General features: G+C 37.9%; 1 protein-coding gene across 1 annotated transcript in view; it reads left to right on the top strand.

The window, feature by feature from the left end:
• The window catches only part of gabbr2 (gamma-aminobutyric acid (GABA) B receptor, 2), a 244,887-nt gene that overhangs the window by 172,210 nt on the left and 49,476 nt on the right, over positions 1-23,201 (top strand). The window contains exons 8-13 of the mRNA XM_055219234.2: positions 3,444-3,504; positions 7,019-7,099; positions 8,304-8,454; positions 8,943-9,075; positions 11,828-11,935; positions 18,093-18,215. Of these exons, the coding sequence (XP_055075209.1) occupies positions 3,444-3,504; positions 7,019-7,099; positions 8,304-8,454; positions 8,943-9,075; positions 11,828-11,935; positions 18,093-18,215 (657 nt within the window). The remainder of the gene's footprint in view (positions 1-3,443; positions 3,505-7,018; positions 7,100-8,303; positions 8,455-8,942; positions 9,076-11,827; positions 11,936-18,092; positions 18,216-23,201) is intronic.

The raw sequence follows: 23,201 nt of genomic DNA on the forward strand, positions 1-23,201 counted from the left end.
ATCCCTTACTTTACTTTTTCAAAGGAAAAGTAATTTAATTACAGTAACTAATTACTTAGTAACTAGTTACACCCAACACTGGCGCCAACGCAACAGGCTTTTAAAGGGGATGAGAGCTGAGACTCTCATTGGTTTATTGCACGTTATGCCCAAAAGACCATGCGCTCGGCGCACAAACCATTTTTCCCGTCGTTAAATTAGCAAAAGTGGATTCGGACACGCCCATTTAGACGTTGCGCTGTGTGCTTTAGACAATGCGCTTAGATTGTTAAAATAGGGCCCTTATTTTGTCATATTAAGAACACTGTCATTGCTGCTGTCATCCTTGGGAGATTGTTGCTGAACTTTTTTGAAAGCGATCAGCTGTAAAATGTTTCGGTCCTGCTTGATTTTTGTTGACTTCAAGTAAAATAATGGAAAGTTTTTCATAAGATCCCCTGGGGTCAATGTGTTAGCATGACAGAAGCTTGATGCTGTCGTGTGAGAACAAGCAACAGCCGACATTTTTCCTTTGCCCGAGTGCCTCTTTTGTAAATTATTTGATTTTGATGGCTTACGTTTCTTCCCCGAACAGAAAACCACCACAGGTTTATCAATGCCATTAAAATGATTATTTTGTTTTTGTTTGTTGATTACAAAGTACAAAGTAGATGAGGAAAACTAGGATTCTGTGTGTATTCAAAGCACCGCCATTATTGTTTACAATGCGTGGAATGGTGCGCTGTGATTGGTTAAGTGGATTTATTGCAGTCTGCATAGAAGGAGGACTGCCGTTTGTCAAGGTTTGGAAAAAGGGAGAAAAAATGACAGAAACACAAGGCGGATATTGGATTTTGCGTAAAATTAAGAATAGACTTTTTATACTGACCTGATACAACAATGATTTTGGGGTAATCGCGTTTTGGAACCAAACTCTTCATGTACTTACATACTATATTTTAAATATATACTTATACAATACTGATTCTGTGTGCCATTGCATATAAAGTATTCATGATTCTAGCTAAATAATTGTACACAATCTTCCAGAACACAGTCACATAAAACAGGACGCAAGTGTGACTGTAGCTGATTTAGTGTTCCCCTGAGGTCCAACAGAACGAGCTGTTCTTGCTTCTGCATCAGATTTTAAGTTAGCTATTGATTGAGTGCCAGCATGACCCAGGAAGTAAAACATTAGCTTATAGTTGCCACTGTGCATCACTTTGAGTAAGAAGTGCACTGTGCGAATTTGGACAGGAGAATGCGTTTCCACAGGAAAACCACATACTTGGAAATCCTGGTTAAGGGTATTAAGCATTTAAAATACCACACAAAATAATACATTGAGTTTCGTTGCAAAACGAGGTAAATCCATTTTTTTACATTTTTGTCAAAACATGTTTATTATTACGTTATCATGTTATTATTTTGTTTTATGGTGCTACTTAGTTATGAAGGTTTAAATCAAAACAAACCAACTGCAGTTGCATTGAAATTAATTGGAATGCACAACCAAAAAACGAGATTTCTGAACAATTAAAAAAACGGTGGTTATCTCGTTTTGCAACGAAATTCTTCATTTACACTATGTACAATTTGAAATACAACTTGTGCGAAACACATAGTCAGTCGTATGTGAGATTGATCATTATGTACTGCACTTTACTGTATGTAGTCTTACACACTATGTGATTACACCACATTGGGACCTCTTTATGTATGTTTTGGAGATTTAAGCTAGCTGGAGTCTTGTGGGTTATTATCACCGTCTGTATGGTTGGTCTGACAACACCATCATCATTTGCTTATATCACCTCCAATCTCAACCCCTTTTGCAAGCCTGAGGGTGTCTTTCACAACTGTATGACCTCCATCAGGCCCCTTGCACCCCGCCTGCCAACACCCCTCTGCACACTCTCACACATACACACTGATAAAGGTGTTATCAACGCGTCTGACCCAGTCCCAACAGCCCACACCTGCAGTGTAACAGAAAGTCTATTTTCAGCTGTGGAGGTGAGGAATTATGCTAACTCGAATGAAAAAGGCCAAGAGTGAAGACGTATGAAGAATTCTTTCATCATAAATATTTAGGAAATCACATCAATTCTGTCATTGTTTACTGAATATACTGCAGCAAAAATTACATCCTACTCCTATCCTATAAATCCTAAAGTTATGTCTTGGAAAGCATTAAGCATCTTAGTATATGCAAATGATCAAAAGTAGGTCTTTGGATTCAGTGGTTCATTTAAAAAAAGGGGGTAGTGCAGTTCATACTATGCATCGTTTACGCAAATAACTCTCTATATTGTTTCGTGAGGGCGAGAGTTATCCAGTCGCCCACGTCAGAGTATCAAAACAAAGAATTGTGTGGCACCGGGTGCTATACGCTTCAAAGACAGACGTTTTTAGAAATGAGATCAGTTCTAAGTTGCCTCCCAGAGTTTTAATGGGCTCCTTATTATTTCCGTGGTAATGTTTGTCTCTCACCTGTTATTTTATTGGGGTGAGTGTTCCCAGATCTTTTTAAATAGCTCATTAAACAACTCTGGGGGCAGGCAGACAACAAACTGCATTTACATGTTTCCTTTTGAAAAATAATGAGCAAACTAGATCATATTTTGATTTAATGATGGTGCTTTTATGAAGCATTTATGTGAAGACACTGTATACCTGTCTGTGCTTTGATCAGAAATCCGTGATTAGTCTGCAATGAGTCATGTTTGAATGAATGATTAATAGCAAACCTCTTTCCTCTGCTAATGATTGTATTTTGTGACTGGGTTAAGCGGTATTGTGAATGCAGTCGAATTCCTTTAGCTGCAGATACATTCACAATATGCAAGTGCATCATAGATTATACAAAACAGTTGCCACATAATTTAAAATGTTAAACAATTGAAAAGTAAAGTTTGAAGTTGCACTATATTTTTTGGCACCATATGAGCAACTGGAACTGTCGTTATTTCTTTTTACGTGTATGCTTTATTTTTTATTATTTATAGCAACACCTAACTAGACAAGAAAGTTTAAATAGAATTTTAAAAATTGAAGTGCAAACGATTTTTCCAGTGTATGTACTTTTATATTTGAATCAGGAATACATCCCAAGCCTCTTCAGCTGGCACAATCCGATGCAGTCTTAGATCATCATGTCGTTCTGTCATTTAGTAAATCGATTTGTCTGCTATTAATTATGTTTGCCTCGAAAAGAGTTCAATTCACAGATCTTACATTCAATAAATGTGTGGAAAATAAACACTGTGCCAGACTTTAAGATTTACACTGTAATTTGTCGCTGTGCCAGGATATGCCAACAAGATGTAAAATCGATCCCCATAAGAAGTATAGCTGCTCAACTTGCAATGTGTGGCATCATATAAATCATCTAAACTTCTGCAAACCGTCTTTTCTGCATAGGCCGTTGTTAAAGGTTGTTGTGTGTGTGTGTTTTGCAGGGTCAGGTGATGTTCAGGAACGGAGAGCGCATGGGGACCATAAAGTTCACCCAGTTTCAAGGTAGGTCCATTAAACGGTCATTTTTCACAGTTAACAAACTTTTAATTGTAAAAGCTGGATGATGTTCAGGTCCTTCAGCCAAATGTTGGTCATTCCCAGTCTAAGAAAAAATTGAAATGAACATCTCAATCCGTGACAGGGACCTTCAACAGAATACACGCATGGTCCTTGAAACAAATATCTCTGCAGGACATTGGACTGGTGTTTATAACATTTATCACGTACAAAGACAGTTTATTCATACAGTGGCAGCTTTGGTGTCATCCGGTGGTTTAATGGGTCAGAGAATTCCCTCGGTCCTCCAATGTGATTAATCTAGTCTGTGTGTGTGTGTGTTTCCTGAGGGCAGGAGAGATTAACTCTGGTTTGTGGGTTTTAATCTTGGAGTGGGGGATTCCCTCCTCGGACCCTATGCAGCAACTGCAGACCAGCGTTTCCCACATACTTCTGTCTTATCTGTTTTAATGCAGAGGTGTCCCCCTACTTGTGTTACATCACTTGCTTTTCGAAAAGTGTCAGTAATTGCGTAACTGCACTACTTTTCATATTTTAAATGTCTCATTTACTCTCTTTTATTCTATTTTACTCTGTCACTCTCTATATCTTTCAGTCGATAGGAAGGGATAACCCATGGTGATGCACAGATCATATCATATTTAGGAAACCAAAACATTTGTTATTTTTGACGAGGTCTTTGTTCAAGAGTTCAGTTTAGCAACTAAACAGAGGCCATTAAACAAACAGAGGCCGGAATCGCGTCATCGTACACGCATCTGATGAAATCATAGACTGTAAAAAAAGATGGACGATGCCCGTTCGCTCTCCGTTCGTCAGTGTCCCGATACGCGCTGACATCTTGAGTCTTCTTGAGTCTGCGCAGTAGCGATTTTGGGACCAGTCCTGCGCAGTAGTGAGCAGGAGGTAAAGCCGCGAAATCAAGGCCCCGCCCTTGCTCTCGCAGAATGCGCATATCACAGCTGTCAATCATGACGTCACACCACCGTTTTTATATCATAAACAAACTTATTTTTAAAACAAACACTTGAATTAACATCAGCGTGATAAAAATGACAGTAAATGACATAAACCAGCTTCGGAAAATGTAATTAATTTTTTTTGTTGGGGGAGGCGGGTTTTATGACCTATACTAGGACCAGTCACTGGGGGGCGGTTGAGACGTTTTGGGTTCAATTTTCAGGGCTTGTGTGGACGGTTGGATGAAATGCATAACTACTATAACAAGCTGTCATATTATGGCATAAATTTGAGACATGACTACATGTCTCAGCTCATTCATTCACTGCGCTTTGACATGAATAGTGATCATAAGTCACTCATTACCCATGACTGTCTTAAATGTCCCGTTCTTTCTGTGTTTTTAAAGCTTTGATTGTTTTTACAGTGCGCAATATAACATGTGTACATGTTTCATGTGTAGACAAAACGTAGTATTTTTCACACAATTGACTTATCTGTATAGCGCTGTTTTCTGTTTTCACTGTCCTAAAAACGGGCTGATGTCTTCCTTGTTCTATGAAGTACCTCTTCAGAAATATGTATTCTGATTGTGTAGTTTGTTTAGTGTGTTGTGATTCAACAGCAGCTTAGCTTAGCAAAGTCGTTTGATCCAAAGCTGGTAACTGACGTGTTCCTGTGGGCGGAGTTTAGTCAAAAACTTTTATATTGACGTCATTCAACCGGGAAGTAGAGGGCTGTAGTCCAAACCGGCGGTTCACTGTAGGCTTTGAAAGGGGAATTCTATTAAAGGGACACTCCACTTTTTTAAAAAATATGTTCATTTTCCAGCTTGGTTATTTTTAGCGTGATGCTAATGGTCTAATCAGATTCAATGGATTATGCTAAGCTATGCTAAAAGTGCTAGTGCTAGACCCGGAGATCAGCTGAATGGATTCCAACTTTGAGGAACTTTGAGCTTTATCATTTTGCAGGTATTATTTATGCTCTAACAGCAACATTACATACTAGCTAAAGTTTAAAAAATGGGATCAGGAAGAACGTGACCTTTAATCATGACATAACATTACAACTGTAGGACTGAAACAGAGTTATAAACAAATGTAACATTGTCCTTTATCAACACTGAATTGATGTTAAAATAAAGATCATGTGACACATGCTTATGCATACAATGGGTGTGCAAGCATGCATTGGTTCCAGATGTTTGAGGTGTTTATGGTGGGTAATAGAGGTTGATTTAGCATTTCGGAGAGGTAGGGACTTTATCATTAGGCGCTCTGTGTTCCATGACTGATGTAGAAAGGGTCACCCCAATTCATCTGTTTTTTGGATGAGATGGAGGGAGACAAGGGCAGAGAAGGGTATTCAAATCAATAATTTGTAGTCCACATCTAATAGCTTCTAGATCATCTGAGTATATACTGTAATTGACAAAATATGCATTGAAATTTTTTTCATACGATGACAGTTCATAGTGCCGTCTGTCAAGTCCTATAAAAGCACAAAACAGGCCGTCTACCATTTTTGAATAGAAGCACATTTTTAAGTCCTTCAAAATGCATCAAAACAAGAAAGAATATTGTGCCTGCATGTCAAAGCATTTTATCTGGTTTCCAGTCGGTTTACGTCCTTCAGCTGCAATGACGTTCTTTTAATATTTCTTGTCATTTTTCGTCATTGGCATTTACTACGAAAGGTTCATCCTGTGTTTCTGGTTTACATGGCGTTTGACCAGACTGCAGACTATTGCTTGGCACAATTTCCATTCAGTTTTGAGATATACTGAGAAAACATTTTTAGTATTTGCAGCCTAGAAAACAGTTCCAGGAGCTAAATGATAAATATCTTATCTCTCTGTGTTCACTGTCTTCTAAGTGAGTTTTCATCCTAAATAGGACGCATTTGGCTCTGCGAGTGTGACAGTCAATACACAGGCGGTCTTAAAGCGCACACAGGGGAGAAATATTGAGTTTTGAGATGACTTTTGGAATTGGCTTGCTTTGAATGGGGCCTCGGAGAGTAAATCTTGTTCGGTTTGGGATTTATTGACATTAAGCTTTATTTTAGTTCATCTGTGCACACCTAACCTCAGTGTGCACCACCACCAGCATGAACGTTCAATAGCTGCCTTTATTTTATTCTTAGTTTCTATTGCGTTCCTCTCAGTGAATTACGGTACAGTAGTTACGTATATCATGTTTGTTTTCTGAGTCAAGCGATGCTGCCTGTTGGCGATCACGAGTGTTTTGCTTCAAATCCAATTCATTATTTTTTCTCCACAATATGCACGCTCATTAAACAGGTTCCTTTTAATTGATGTGCAAATGCGCAAGGTTTTAATTTGCATACTTTTAAGGTCCCGTAGTGCTCTCGCATTAGTCAGCTACAGAGAAACATGACAATTTAGGGCATGTTGTCTGATTCTACAGTCACCACACTGAATCTAAATTTACTCGCTGTTGTTTTGTTTCTCTCCGATGGCTTTGTGCTTGTGTGTCTTATCGCCGTTGTCTTTTCTTCTTGCTGTCTTTCACAGAGGGTCATGAGGTGAAGGTGGGCGAGTACAATGCCATCGCGGATGTACTGGACCTTATCAACCACACCATCAGATTCCAAGGTAGGAAAAGCCCTGTTTGTTTGTGTGTGTTTGTGGGTCCGTGTTTGACTGAGAAAGAGCCAGGAGGTTGATTTGGCTGCCAGTGTTTTGTTCTCAAGTGTGGTCATCTGAATAATTCAAGAGTTATTCTTTTCTCTGTTTGCCCACATTGACATGCTTCGTTTTGTTATTTTTCACAATCCCTAGATGTTTATCTCTTCAAACATTCCCTGCATCTTGTCTGAGAAACAAACAATGGTTAGACGGTTTAAGTAAAATTGTAGTTGTTGTAATGTTTTGTGTTTTCTCCAAAGAAACTTGTTAAGAAGCAAAGAGAATATAAGGGAATCATGTGGCATACTTGCAGTATGACTGGCCAAAATATTTAAGATTTATGATTCTTGAAAACCTTACGTAATCTTTATTACATTATACAAAGACTTTATGTGAAGGTGCAATGTGGGAATTTTGGAGGGATCTCTTGACAGAAATGCTATATAATAACTATATTATCAGTTGTGTATAAAGACCTTATATAATGAACTATATTGTTTTTATTACATTAGAATGAGTCATTTTTATCTACATACACCGCGGGTCCACTTACTGTATAGCATAGAATCATACAGCATATTCTTTAATATTGCATATTCAAATTTATTTAATACCTAATTACATTAAAATTGTGTACTTTTACTTGAGTACGTCACGTGCATACCCTCTTGGCTCAATCCTATGTACTTGTAACAGGAAGTGCATATACTGAACGCCCCAACTTTATATTTCCCCAAATGAGTCTGGGTTTATAACTTTGAAAAGAAAATGCAGTCAAGATTCACATTGACACGTAAAACCCTCCACAGGTTCTCAAGGGTTTGGGCTGGTTTGAAATCTATTACACAAACAGCTCTTGACTCAGTTTGGTGACTCATTTGATTTAAGTGGTCCACTCTCCTCCAGCTTCACGTTATGATGTAAGATCTAATCACATCTTACATCACGACCACCTACAAACACGTCCACAAACATTATTATATAACCTTGTGCTGAAATTGACCTAATATGTCACTTTAGTGACAACACAACCTCATATGTTCAGTCTGCGGCTAGCATGGCAGCTCAGTCATTTGATTTAAACAAGAGTGTCTTTCTTGAAAACGTTGAAGGCATTCTCAGAAATGTCTGCGAGGGGAACTGATTGTGAAGTGTTGGAACTCTCTTTAAGGTGTGGAACCACCGAAGGATCGGACGTTTGTGCGTCTGCAGCGCCGGCAAATAAACGTCCCCCTATACAGCATCCTGTCTACCATCACTATACTGGGCATGCTGATGGCTGGAGCTTTCCTCTTCTTTAACATCAAGAACCGGAACCACAGGTCAGTGCTGAAAGATTGTGAAGGACATCTCATTCATCTTAATTTAATTAATTGTTGATGAGAGCGCAAATGGAGATTTTTGACCAAGTCTGCCTTTATGTGCTTTTCCCGGTAATCACAAATACAAGAGTCCTCCACGAGCTGCACTATCTATACTTAAGTTATTTTATCTATCTGTCTTTCATGTCAGCAGTTGTCTTATTTGATTATTTTTAACATCTACTAATGAGAAACATCTGATACATAACAAAAACATAAGTGAGGATTCCAGTACGCAATGAAAGAGCAACTTCTAAAAAAGCATCCTTTTGAGACACAAAAAAGTTCAAATGGAGTAAGAGATAAAGCATAAAACCCACTCACTATTCAACAATAAGGCTTCACATAGTGTAACACTGAAAGGATACATTCATGCGCATAGATGCAAATTTAATCATAGTGGTCAATTAAATGTAAATATTTAATGCAGTCATGTGCTTCATCTGCAGGCTGATCAAAATGTCGAGTCCCTATATGAACAATCTAATCATTCTGGGAGGGATGCTGTCGTACGCCTCCATCTTTCTCTTTGGTCTGGATGGATCCTTTGTGTCAGACAAGGAATTTGAGACCCTTTGCACTGTGAGTAATGGTTTATTTCTGTGAATCCGACAGGAACTACTGTAGGGGAGTCTGGGGCTAGTTGTCAAACTTTTTATTCCAGCGAATATTTCTCAGGGTCAGTTTACTTATAAAAGTCTGTGTGTGTATAGGAATATACCCTAAAGTCCTTGCTCGATCTACTGTAGGTTATTTAACACATTATACATCATATACATTATATCATTATATCAGGCTCTTATACAGTAGGTAGCTGCTTTTGCATCTGAGCTCTTTATATATTGAAATATAAAACAAGAATGACTTTCTTTCTTGTACAATATACCCCAACTTGACATTTATAAGTAAGTAAGGGCTTATTTCGTGATAACAACCGACTGCCTGTGCATTATCCAGCTTATTACACGGCTATTAACATCATGGCTAAGGAACATTAAATATTGCTTTGAAATATTGTATAAGCTCATTTTTAACGAACGCAGACCTTTCACGAGGATAACCCATTTACTTTCGGTTTTAAGAGAAGATAAGACTTTGAAATATCACAATCACGCTATTTGGTTTAATCATTTGTAAATATAATGTCCTTTTTATTATTAAAAAATGTATTTATTTTGGTGTGATATTAAACTGGACCTATCGAAATGATTTGCAGCATCCGGGTTACCATGTGTTATTAATTTTGAGCGGTTGTTATGTAAGAAATAATTGACAACGGGCCGTTGAATTAAAAGAAAATACGTGCATTATTTTCAATTATACCATGGGTCTGTTGAATGCTGTATTCTGATTGGTTGAGAAATGTTCCATGGGTATGCATTATTTTTCAATAACCGCACACCTAACTTTTCAAATGTCTTAAAAATAGGCACCAGAGCAATGTTTGTGGTAACGTGGTATAACGGGAATAATTGACTCCGGTCCTTTGAATTATTTGAAAATAATGCACACCCGCGGTGTAACGGCACTACACTTTGCAGCGTGGCGCATAACCACCTTGGGTGTGCGTTATTTTCTTATAATTCAATGGCCCGTCGTCAATTATTCCGCTTATACCACGGTTACCACAAACACCGCTCTGGTGCCTATTTTTAAGAAATTTGACAAGTTAGGTGTGCGATCTACAGAAAAATAATCAACACCTACGGAACATTTCTCTGCCAATCAGATTACAGCATTCAACAGCCCCGTGGTATAACTAGGAATAACAAACCTGCAAATGTCCTGAATCAAGCATTCCAATGAGCCTTGTAAAAAAATAAACGAACTTCCAAGAGTTATTGCACAAATGATGAGATTGGAATTTTAGTTTGTTGGATATCATATGTAAGAAATAATTGACAACGAGCCGTTGAATTTATCGAATATTATGGTCACCTAAGGAGTTAATGAGGCATGACTTGAAGCAGAGTGCCTTTACGGTACGTTTACACGGGGCGTAAGCGTTAACGCTTCCCATGCACTTGTATTGGGTGACATCATGCATTGCCGAACTGAATTGTGGATCTGCCGGTGCCGCGTCACTGCCGTTGCTCGCAGCATAACCTAGGCACAGCCAGCCAATTACATTTATGGAAGACCGGAGCATGTGTTGCGGCCACTGTGATTGTCTATTTGCCACGCTTCAGACAAGCCTTCCGTCAAGCGTTAAGGCTTCCGTCCCGTGTCAATGTACCGTTACACCGTGGGCGTGCATTATTATTAAATAATTTAACGGCCCGTCGTCAGTTATTCCGCTCATACCATGGTTGCCACGGACATTGCTTTGATGGTTATTTTAAGACATTTGACAGGTCAGGTGTGCGTTTATCAAAAAAAAAATTCTTAACCGATCCAAATAAAGCATTTAACAGCCCCGTGGTGTAATTATAAATAATGATACACTATTAATAATTTAAGAGGTGTTTGAAATCTTCACAGTTCCTGAAATACAGCCCTGACAACTTTCCCATGTGACAACTAGCCCCGTTCTTTCCTAAATTTAACACTGAAATGAAAGCTTTTGACTGTTTAAAATCTGTATCACCTAACTGAGGTCGATTGAATGTGTCTTGTCATGTCTTCACTTTATGTTTGCATGTGACCATAATTCACCTTTTAATTACAAGGCTTTGGCTTCTGCGATAGATTGAGTCCTAGGGGAAATAGCTCACATAAGTGTTGAGAATGGCACATGTTACAGGTCTGGTCTCTCTGGCTTAGAAGAAAAGATTTTTAATTAAGCGAGTTCTTGTTTTTTTATTTATTTATTTTATCATGGCGACTCAAAGACATAAATTGACTGACCTGATATACAATGCCCCCCTGAAAGTATTTGGACAATTGAGCCAGCTATACATAATGTCTTTGTATTCAATAACAGGATATAACAGGAATAGAAGTAACATCATAATACAGTTATGCAGTGCAATTTATAAATTTTTAACCATGATTAGTTTTCAAAAGTGCCCTTATGCTGCATATCTTAGTGCCATTGGAGCTCAAAATAAAGTGAGTTTCAGGATTACTGAATGTCTTGGAGACAAGAAGAGAACATTAAGAAAAGATGAAGAGAGAAAGGATTCATGCCTCAGGATTTCCACAGAACCCGTTTCCTGACATACAGTTTGCTTTCCTATAGTGGACCTGGGATCATTAATTTTTATGTTTTTTACTGCTTTGTATTCTATAGGCTGGCGTTATGGCCAGATCTTGCTTTTAGTATGTTCCTACAGTATATTGCAGTGTCTAAATTTAAAAGATTATAGCAACCTTCTTTTTCGTGTTCTTTCAGGTCCGTACATGGATCCTCATTGTGGGTTACACAACAGCTTTTGGTGCGATGTTTGCAAAGACCTGGAGAGTGCATGCCATCTTTAAGAACGTAAAGATGAAGAAAAAGGTGAGCTAGTGTGATCTCAGAGATTTTTCTTTTGAACTGTAATGTAAGTGATTTCTCTAGAATGCCAGAGAGGTACTGATAGCATCCCTCCCAGCTTTTTTCCATTGAAATCTATACGTAGGCACAATATGTAGGAATTCACCACTAGAGGGCGCATTAAAAAATACTCTTGATATTTGGGGAAATAAGAAATATTTAAAGGCACAATATGTAGGAATTCACCACTAGAGGGCGCACTAAAAATATAATATTTTAATATTTGGGGAAATAAAAAATATTTAAAGGCACAATGTGTAGGTATTTACCACTAGAGGCGCACTAAAGTATACTCCTGATATTTTGGGGAAATAAGAATTATTTAAAGGCACAACGTGTAGGAATTCACCACTAGAGGTCGCACTAAAATATACTCCTGATATTTGGGGAAATAAGAAATATTTAAAGGCACAATGTGTAGGTATTTACCACTAGAGGGTGCACTAAAGTATTCTTGTGATATTTTGGGGAAATTAAAAATATTTAAAGGCACAATGTGTAGGAATTCACCACTAGAGGTCACACTAAAATATACTCCTGATATTTGGGGAAATAAGAAATATTTAAAGGCACAATATGTAGGAATTCACCACTAGAGGTCGCACTAAAATATACTCCTGATATTTGGGGAAATAAGAAGTATTTAAAGGTACAATGTGTAGGAATTTACCACTAGAGGGCGCATTAAAAATACTCTTGATATTTGGGGAAATAAAAAATATTTAATGTCACAATGTAAAGGTATTTACCACTAGAGGGCACACTAAAGTATACTCCTGATATTTGGGGAAATAAGAAATATTTAAAGGCACAATATGTAGGAATTCACCACTAGAGGGCGCACTAAAAATACTTTTGATATTTAGGGAAATAAGAAATATTTAAAGTCACAATGTGTAGGAATTCATCACTAGAGGTCACACTAAAATATACTCCTGATATTTGGGGAAATAAGAAATATTTAAAGGCACAATATGTAGGAATTCACAACTAGATGGCGCACTAAAAATACTTTTGATATTTAGGGAAATAAGAAATATTTAAAGTCACAATGTGTAGGAATTCACCACTAGAGGTCACACTAAAATATACTCCTGATATTTGGGGAAATAAGAAATATTTAAAGGCACAATGTGTAGGAATTCACCACTAGAGGGTGCATTGTCAAAACAGGTGAAAGAGAGAGGAAAGATGGGAGATTTTCATCATTTGAGTTGTTTTCACCATCCAGAGACGTGTGGAATTTGCTATTCATGTTCACTGATGAGGTTATAAATTATTTTTTATTACCTGTACGTTTGATTGCATCATTTTATACCATCATAATGAATTTGCTGCAGGGCAAAACAACTGCGTGCTAGATGCTGTATAACCACTTTTGCATTTGTCCACTCGTATTGCTATATTTTCTACAAAGTTAGTGCGGATATTACTATATTGCTAGACGACAATGACAAGAGACGAGCCATTATTTAAAACAAAAATTTTTCTAAATTTAAAATCCTTGGGAATTTGGAATAATGTAAGTACGCTACATTAAACATGTTTTTTGGATATTTTATTACAAAAATCTAACATATTATGTTTATTATGTATATATTGGGTTGTCGTTGTTAAATATGTGAGCATTATTGTACTTGCCCCTCAGTTAAAAAGCCCAGCACCTTATTGGTTTTGTTTATTGCACTCTTAAAGCATCATGAAAAATGCTCAGGGCTATCAGTGCTCATTTTACAGCTGCAAAAAAGCTGAAGCATAGAAATGCACTCTTTACTTAGGTCAATTTGCTATTTTCATGCACAATTTCCTGACAAATTCAGAATCAGCAGTACTAACAGATACATGTCTGATATCTCATAAAGAACAGTGTCTTCCTGCTCAGCTAGACATCACAGGTCTCTGAAAAAAACATCACACTCCTAATAGGAAAGTGCAATGGGCTTGTTTTTATGCAAAACAGATTTCAACACAGACTCATGTACACACACACACACACCAACCCCAAACCCCCCCCCCCCCCCAACACACACACACACACACACACACTGATGTTCTTTCACACGCTTATACTGTACAGTATGACAGTACTGTAAATGATGGCTAGCCACACTCAGGCCATCTTTATTTATAGAGCTCACAGCCTACTTCTTTTGTACTTCTGTACTTCTGCCATCAGAATCAGTGGGATGATCCAGCTGGAGAGATAGAAACTTGAAGAAATATAGAGAGCCAAAAAAGCTAGATAGTACTCTGACTGCACGAGTAAGACATAAAATAAATACAATCGTACTGGATATTTACATTCATTTATTAAGCAGAAGCTTTTATCCAAAGAAACTTGGAGTACAAAGGGCAAAACATAAGTAATTTGTCATAAGAATCAATAATAAACATACAATACTGAGATTATAGAGTGAAAAACCATATTTGGCTTCTTAAAGTTTCAAATAAACAGCCTGTATGTAATTCCAGCTTTAAGCAATGAATATAACAATCCTGTTTGTGTTCTTTAACTTTCATACCCTAGTTACTCTTCTAGTTAGTTGGACCTGCTACATACCTGTATATAAATACTTCCAGAGACAGGTAATGCCCCGGCTCAGGGTTTTTAATTCCCTCTGGCCCTTCGTTGTGCAGGAAGCTGGCGCTGACCTGACTCCCGCTCCTGCTGGTTTCTGGCAGTCTAAAGGGATGGCTGCTGTCAGGACAGTGTTTTGTGAGTGTGTATGTGGCTGTGCCATCTCTTTATCAAGCTGAGAAGCTGTCTCGCTGTATGTGACTCCTAGGAGTGCCGTCGCAAATCAGCCGATGTGGTTTTAGCGGTCCGAAGGGTCTGCTAGAGTCTCACCCTGCCTCGGGGCGAGTGTGCGCTGGTGTCAGTCATGGTGGAGGGCAGCGAATCTGTCTCTGCCAAATTCAAATCTGATATCCTACAACAGAGAGAGATGGAGTAGATACACACATGCACAAACATAGTGTATACAATGTAAGGAATAACTGAAGATGCATAAGAAAATAATGCACACCCAAGGTGGTAATGCGGCATGATGCAAAGCGGATTTTACAGAAAAATAATCAACACCCATGGAACATTTCTCAGCCAATCAGAATGAAGCATTCAACAGGCCCATGGAAAAAAAATATATAATATGCATTATAATATCTTAAATAGATTTTGTTAGATATGTGTGTATTTGTAAATTCAGTCAGTCTCTTGAGCAAGCATCAGAGCACAAACACAATCTGACACTAATGCACCACACGCTCTTGTAGTCCTGCAGAAATAATCTTTTACAAACTCTGCAATTTAAACAGAATAAGAAAGCATAAACAGAGCTATTAGCTTTTAAAACCAAATGGTATTGGTTTAAAAGCTTCTGATTAGAAGCAGTAAAGGTGAAGTGTGTAATTTTGGTAAAGATGCTTTCTCTTTTCCAGTTTATTGCATAAGCAATTATAAGTAAGCTTTTCATCACTGAATGTAAACACTGTGGCTATATGGTGCTTTCAGAACATTACTGCCTAAGACTATGTTTAATGTATATTAATGCTTTTTTTGTTTTAAAAGCATTAATTCAGAGTTTTTGACCGTCGTAAACAGAGACTTTTGACGCTGTTTCGTTTGAAAACCCAGGGGTTGGGCTTCACCAGACTGACCTAACCGGAGTCTTATGTAAAGAAATCCATAGGTGCCCATATTCGCTCCCTTATTGGGTCTTCTGGATCATTGCGCATCCTGCCCTGATTCGTCATAACTCTAACATGTAACCATTACTCTACCGAAAGACAACAATGACCACATAAGCAATAATGGAGATGGAGCTGCAAGCTCTGCAGAGTTTTAGCTGTACAAATGTTTTTAAGCACATTATATGTTTATTCATGACACAAACAACCAAACAAGCGCATACTGTCAGTACTACAATGAATGTTTTTGCCACTAATGAGAACATATAACGTGACAGATGGCTTTAATGTGACGGCAGGGGCTCAGTTATGAAATTCAAAACAAACGGCTGGAGAGGTTAAAGCCGTAGTGTAGTTACAACACTGTGGGCCCTATTTTAATGATCTAAAGCTCACGGCGCAAGTGCGCCTAGGTTGTGTCTGAATCCACTTTTGCTAGTTTAACAAGGGGGAAAATGATCTATGCCCCTGGCGCACGGTCTAAAAGGGTTCTCGTAATGACCAATGAGAGTCTCGTCTCCCATCCCATGTAAAAGCCAGGTGTATGATAGGGCCCGGTGTCTGCCTATTATTAGTGCATGCTCAGTATGCATGAATAGTCGTGTTTAGTGCGCTTACGGTAGTGTTTAGTGTGGATGGAAATTTTTTGTTAAACCCCTGCATAGACAAGGATAATTTTTTATTTTAAAACAATTTTTACATATTTTAAAATAAAAATGCATAAAAGTGTTTACAGTGTTAAATCTGACAAAACATATTCATTCTTTCTAATGTGAAAATTTTCTAGAATCTACAATTCACAAATCTATAATGGCCCTATTTAAAGGTGCAGTGTGTAATTTTTTAGAAGGATCTCTGGACAGAAATGCAAAATATTATACAAAACTATATTATCAGGGGTGTATAAAGACCTTTCATAATGAACCGTTATGTTTTTATTACCTGAGAATGAGACGTTTTTATCTACATACACCGAGGGTCCCCTTACATGGAAGTCACCATTTGTGCCACTATGTTTCTACAGAAGCCCTTAACTGACAAACTTTTTTTACTTAGTTGGCTCCGAAGATGACATGTTTGTCCAGTGGTGGTTACCATAGCTTCTCTATGCGTTTCAAAAGACTGGGGTTAGCAGTGAACTAAGCCATTGGTTGCAATTCGCAACCTCACCACTAGATACCTCTAAAATTTACACACTGCACCTATAAACAAAAACTTAGATTGTTAGTGATTAGTGAATAAATGTTTATATATATATATATATATATATATATATATATATATATATATATATATATATATATATATATATATATATATATATATATATATATATATATATATATATATATATATATACCGTATTATTTTTATATATATATACCGTACTATAAGTCGCACTGGACTATAAGTCGCATTTATTTAGAAATTTATTATTCTTTTTGTGGGCATTTTGTTTGTTAAGTCTTTCTCCATTGTCTTTAAGTTAATGTTTCAGTTAACATTTTTGTAGACGGTAATGTTTTCTTTTGGTTCATGTTAGTCAGTATGAATTAATTTTGACATATAAGTCGCACCTGACTATAAGTCGCAGGACCAGCCAAACTATAAAAAAGTGCGACTTATAGTCCGGAAAATACGGTAGTAATGCAGTAGTGCGTGCAAAAGCCACATCTGTGAATTTACCCCTGAGTCCCTTAAGAATGAAAGTACATTTGGCATCAGGTGGTAAAATGTGGAGGTTGGGATTATGGGATTGCTGTTAGTTTTTGATCTATCATCATTTTCCATTGCTGCTATAAAAAGAAATTTCTTCCAATAAACTGAAGCGCAGCGGTCATCCGGTATGGCATTACTTCCAGTGATTCGGTTAATGCATTGTGAGGGTGTCATGATCCTATGTTATTTCAAATGTCCTGCCATTTAATAGAACCATCAACCTCGATTTGATCGAAGATTATCCATGACACTCAATGGTCAAAGAGAAAACCACAAACATCTTTTGGTCTTTGAAATGTCTCAACTCGCCACGCAATGCAATATTTCTAGAGATACAGAAGTTCTGGTCTGTTTCTTTGTGCTGTTTTGCAAGTCATCAAATGTCAGCGAATCAAAACGTGTTAGTGGCCTGCTCTGAATCACGCGCCCAGTGCTAAGAAAGCACCTGTCTATTTCTATCATCTGATTTCTCTAGAATACACGCGCGCCTTCTCGACGTGACCTTTCCTTTGATACGGACTCTGCTCAGGTCAAACGCTGTTAAATAGACGTAAAGAAAAAAGATCAGACAGCAACGGCTCTTTCATCCACAAAGGTTTAGAATGCAAGAGAAGATCACGCTTTTAAATCGAGTGAGCGGCCCATTGATGATTGCTGGCTATCTCTCTTTCTTTCTCACCCCCTAATCACCTCTTTTCTCGCCTTTCTTTTCCAGATTATCAAGGACCAGAAGCTCTTTATCATCGTGGGTGGGATGTTACTGATTGATTTGTGCATCCTCATATGCTGGCAGATCGTGGATCCCCTGAAGCGAACTGTGGAAGAGTACAGCTTGGAGGCGAGTTTTCTTGCTTACTGTTAATGTTACGTGTAGCGATTAGGCAGAAGTCCATTTTCTAGTCCTAATGGTTAATCAATCTACAGTCAATCATATTCGCATGGCGTGTGAATGTGTTCCAGGCAATGTTTCATTTCCATCTATGTTATTTTGGGTTCAGGAAGTGAGATGCCCTGCCTCGACCCCACATCCATGGTGGTGGGGACGTAGGCCAGCTGGATTGTGGGGCATTGGCACAATTGTTAGGAAAAAACATTTGGATGAGCATGTGCCCTGCTGACATGCAGAGGGAGGAGTGTACGACAAGGCATTGAGCGGGGCTTCAAAATAGGATCTCTGCTAGCGTTTATTATGTGCCAGGAACAGTCGCAAGTGATCTGGCATATTTAGCTGAGCGCAAGACGAAATATTTTTCAGATGTAGTTATGTACAGTAGTGGATGCTCTTTGAAGCTACTGTGATGTTCTTTTGTGCTTGCTATTTTGAAAGCCATCGTAATTTAATAGATTTAGGCTATTTATGATAAAACAATCGGAAGATAAATATAGTTAAAGGTACCATAGAATGTAAAACTGTACGTAGGCATAGATGAATAATAAGAGTTCTGTGCATGGTAATGACATATTGTGAGCCTCAAGCACTATTGTTGTTTTCTTCTTCTGTAAAACTTGTCCGTAAAAAAGACCACTAAAAAGCAGGCCAATCTCAACATAACACCAACTGTGACATTACAGTCGTGATGTACGCCCACAACATGCTGATATACACTAATAATACCTGGCCGATAACTATTGTGAATCGCGCAGCCGATAATATGCACAGCTATTTCATGTACTAAGGCTTTTAATCAGTAAGTTTAGTCCTTATCGATCTGAAATAACTCTTAGTTTGAGTCGTTTATAACATGCATTTGAAAAAGCAATACTCATCAAAAATAAACATTATACATATTCTTTATTTTCACGAACATACCTGAAAAGGGTTTCAACAGCAATTTAAATATAGAGGGTATGCATTGACGTCACTTTTCCACGTGACTCGCCCTGCTGAGTGGCAAATGATTCAACAAAATGGCATGGTTTTCATAGCGGCTGCTGCGAAAATGCCAGTAAAACTGACTATTATCAGCTTAAATTGAATTTAGTTGGACTTGATTGCAGAGGTGGACAATACTTAGTTACATTAGTTACATTTTCCAACCATCTGTGCTTTATTAGGGTGTTTTACTTCACTACATTCTTCACTACATTTACACACCGGGACGTAGAATCATACTGCATATTCTTTTATATTGCATATTAAAATTTATTTAATACCTAATTATATTAAAATTGTATACTTTTACTTGAGTAAAAGTACGTTAATGTACTTAAATATTAAATGTAAAACAAAAACTTGTATTTATTAAATGTAATAGAGTAAAAATTATGATAATATGCTTTGGAATGTATGTTTTTCAAAGAAAAACACGGATAAAATACAAATACTTGAAAAAATACGTTTAAGTAGAAAGTAAAACCTTCTAGCAACTTATCAACCCACCTGTGGTCTGTGGACGTTTGCATGAACGATCAATTTACTTGTGTTTACTTGTGGTGTTTCTTGGCAGTCTGTAAAACGATAGCTCCGAATTCTTGTTAATCTGTTAGTACAGTGTAGCGCGCAACAGCTGTTACCCATTTAGACGTGTATTCACTGTGTTTTCGCTAGGGATGCACCGAATCCAGATTTTTTGGGTTCGGCCGAATCATAAACAGCGGAATCCTACACGCATCCTTATTCCATTAACACAGTAAAACCAGAGCATGTGAGCTGTGCGGAACGGGAGCGGAGCGTTGAGCGGTGCGGTAATATTTCCATCAGAGCGCAGAGCGCATTTCCGAAAATTCCGCTCCGCTCGCTCAATACGCTCAGCACCGCTCGCTCATCTCAGAATGCCCTTTGCTAGTTCGAGAATCTGTAAAAATGGCTAGCAATAAGTTATGGAGTTCAAATATTGTTTTAATGAAGTCGCCAGCCTTATATATAAATGAAAGAAATGAAACTAAGATGACAGAATAACTGTAGCGTCGTCTGCATCTAGATGCAGTTTTAAAGATTAAAATAACTTTAATCCAACTGATCAACACAAATACAAATATATTTGTACATAATATAACTGATTACTTACCAGCATTAAAACCACTTAAAATAAAAACATTTATAGTTCTTTGTGTATGTACAGCGGCCACTCCAGGAAGCTGTAGCCAAAAACGCCGGTGCCTTTAGTATTAACTGACTGAACACTTGACTTACCTGGACATTTAGGTATTACATTTTTTCATCAACAGTATCTGCGTGGAACATTATAAACATTGATGATAATCTGCCAACTCGACTGATTCAGCACGTCCTCTATTTTACAGAGAGTCCGCTTAATTAACGGCTTTTCGTTCGGTCCGCGTGAGCTAAACATTTTTGTTCTGTAATTTGTTCTCGTATAGGCTATATTTCTACATATTTTCGACCATGTAACATTTGGGATAAAATGTAAGTTGTTATAGATAGCATTAAGTTTGTTCTTGTACTGAAATGATGAAATGTTTAGTCTGACTAAAATGATCTATCCAGATTAATTTAGCCAAAATAATGATTTATTCGTTTTCATAGATACATGTTAATTTATCTACTAATATACTATTGAAAATGCCATAAATAAATATTCTGTATTGCATTCGTTTTGTACATTTACAGGTTCATAAATACTGTCTAATTTTAATTTCTTTAAGACACTGTGTTCTGTTTTTACCGATGCACTGTAAATTCGCACTTAAAGCCTTCTTGTCAAGAAATTGTTCTTCAATTTATTCTAGTTTTTTCAAATAATATATTTATATAATATTATAGTTTGTTAATCTTTTTCTCGTAAGGGGAACGAATTGTTATAATATTTCGTAATTACTTATTACATTTATTATAACTTAAAATTGTGAATTAGTAAAACATGTGGATGTCGTGGAAACAAATTGTTAATTTGAATTATATCCGTATCAGTTAAACTAGGTCTAATAGCCAACACACAACTGTACATAACTGCTATTTATCAGCTAATATTTTAATTAAATGCAATTATCCAAGAACGTCAGTACAGAAAACAACTAGGCTTACTAAATATTTTTTTTATGTCGGAGCGGGATCTGAGCGGGAATTGGTTTATTTGCGAGCGTGAGCGGAAAGTTAACGCAGCGCTTGCTTGGGCGGTGAGCGACTGAGTGGAGCGCTTGAACAGTAGAGCGGAATATTTAGCGGAGCGTCGCACCGCTCCGCTCCGCTCACATGCTCTGAGTAAAACACATTAATGAAGTAAACAACGTCCACAGCAGTGTATTTTTCATTTTATTTAATTTTAACTGTAAAAAAGGATGTCAGGATGACAAGTTGGAAAAACTATTTTGACAAATACCATAAGCCTATGCATAATGAAAGCGATGCGTGGCGGGACATTACCACAGCAACCAACCGGCTCACAGCTGAAGCATCACAGCTACCAAAACACTCGGCTGAAAAACAGCTGGCATTCGGCGTCCTCAAGGTGTTTTCAGCCGCCTTTAAAAGTTTTGTTGTGTCCAGCCCCTAAGGCTCACCGAAAGAAAAAGCTCATCTTCACGTCAGCACCCGATGTGTGTAATCAACGGCCACGTGACGTTGACCAGCGTAGCGCAAGCCTAGGGTTCGGTTCGGTGGGAAAAGGTCTGAGGCAGCAGTAAGAGCTGATGTGAATGAGTGGACGTTGCTCTCACGCTGATGGAATCATGGCTGCCACCTCCCAGGAGAACTCTAGGCAGGGAGATTAGTGCAGATTGATTGGTGCTAGGAAGAGGCCCATTAACTTTCCCATCATTCTAGGGTGCTTTGCTGAGCATCTCTGTCCGCCTCCTTTCTCATCCTGTACTGTATGTAGTTTACTGCAGACCTTATTCCTCACAAAGTGAGAACTAAGAGGCAATGTCTCTATTTGGGCTTTTATTTGGGTGTCATGGAAGCCACTTTAGGGGCGTTCAAACAGTCTGTGGCAACAAAAAGTCTGGAAGTTATTTCAATGAGTGTTGGCGATTTAAGATTAATCAAGAAGTTGCAAGTCGACTTTATGCAAATTGCCGCGAATCAATGGCAACCAATGAAGCTTACACGATTGGCCACAGCTGTTGTTGATTGGACACCAAATGTCTTTATCTAGAAGTGCATTGAACTTACAGTATTGTTTACATGTGAATCTGTCTAAGCCGTGAATCTATGAATGTATTTGTAGGGGGGCGCTGTTGTTTTGAAGCGTGTGTGTCCTAAATAAGCTATTACTGACCACCACATTGCAGTGTTTATTTGATATTACTATAAGTATTGTCGGTCATGACTGTAACCCCTGAAGTAAGTTTTTTTAATTGAAGTTTTTTATTGACTGTAATAATGGCTGTTTCTCAATATGCCCTCTTCAGCTATCTTGTGTCCTTGTGTTCTCGCTCTACGTCATCATTAACCGTCGAAGTTCAATTCCAATTCTCAAGAAAGCAAGTACAGGGAACGCATGAAAATACCAGGATGTGTTCTTGATATCGAGGATGCATTGAGTGCAGACTTGCACGATGAAATCACTTTACACCCCAGAAGTCATTGCAGCAAAACAACGGCAAAAAGTACGTGCTACAAGTTTTTAACTCTTTCCCCACCATTGACGAGATATCTCGTCAATCAAGAGAAAACGCTTCCGCAACTTTTTAAAACTGGAAGTATTGCCCTATGGCAAGCTGCTGCATGTCCGTGTCTGTTTTAAAGATCGCTCTGAATGGGATCTCTATGAAAAGTCTGTCACAAAAATGGAATTATCTTTGCTTTTTGCTCAAAATGTGGTGTTTTTGCAGAAACCTACCCATATTCAAAAGCTGATTACAAAAGAACTACTGAAGGTAGGATGAAATGTTTTTTTTTGTTTGAAAGCAGAGGGTCTGTTCT

This window comes from Misgurnus anguillicaudatus, chromosome 20, assembly GCF_027580225.2.
Source record: "Misgurnus anguillicaudatus chromosome 20, ASM2758022v2, whole genome shotgun sequence".
NCBI classification, from domain to species: domain Eukaryota; kingdom Metazoa; phylum Chordata; class Actinopteri; order Cypriniformes; family Cobitidae; genus Misgurnus; species Misgurnus anguillicaudatus.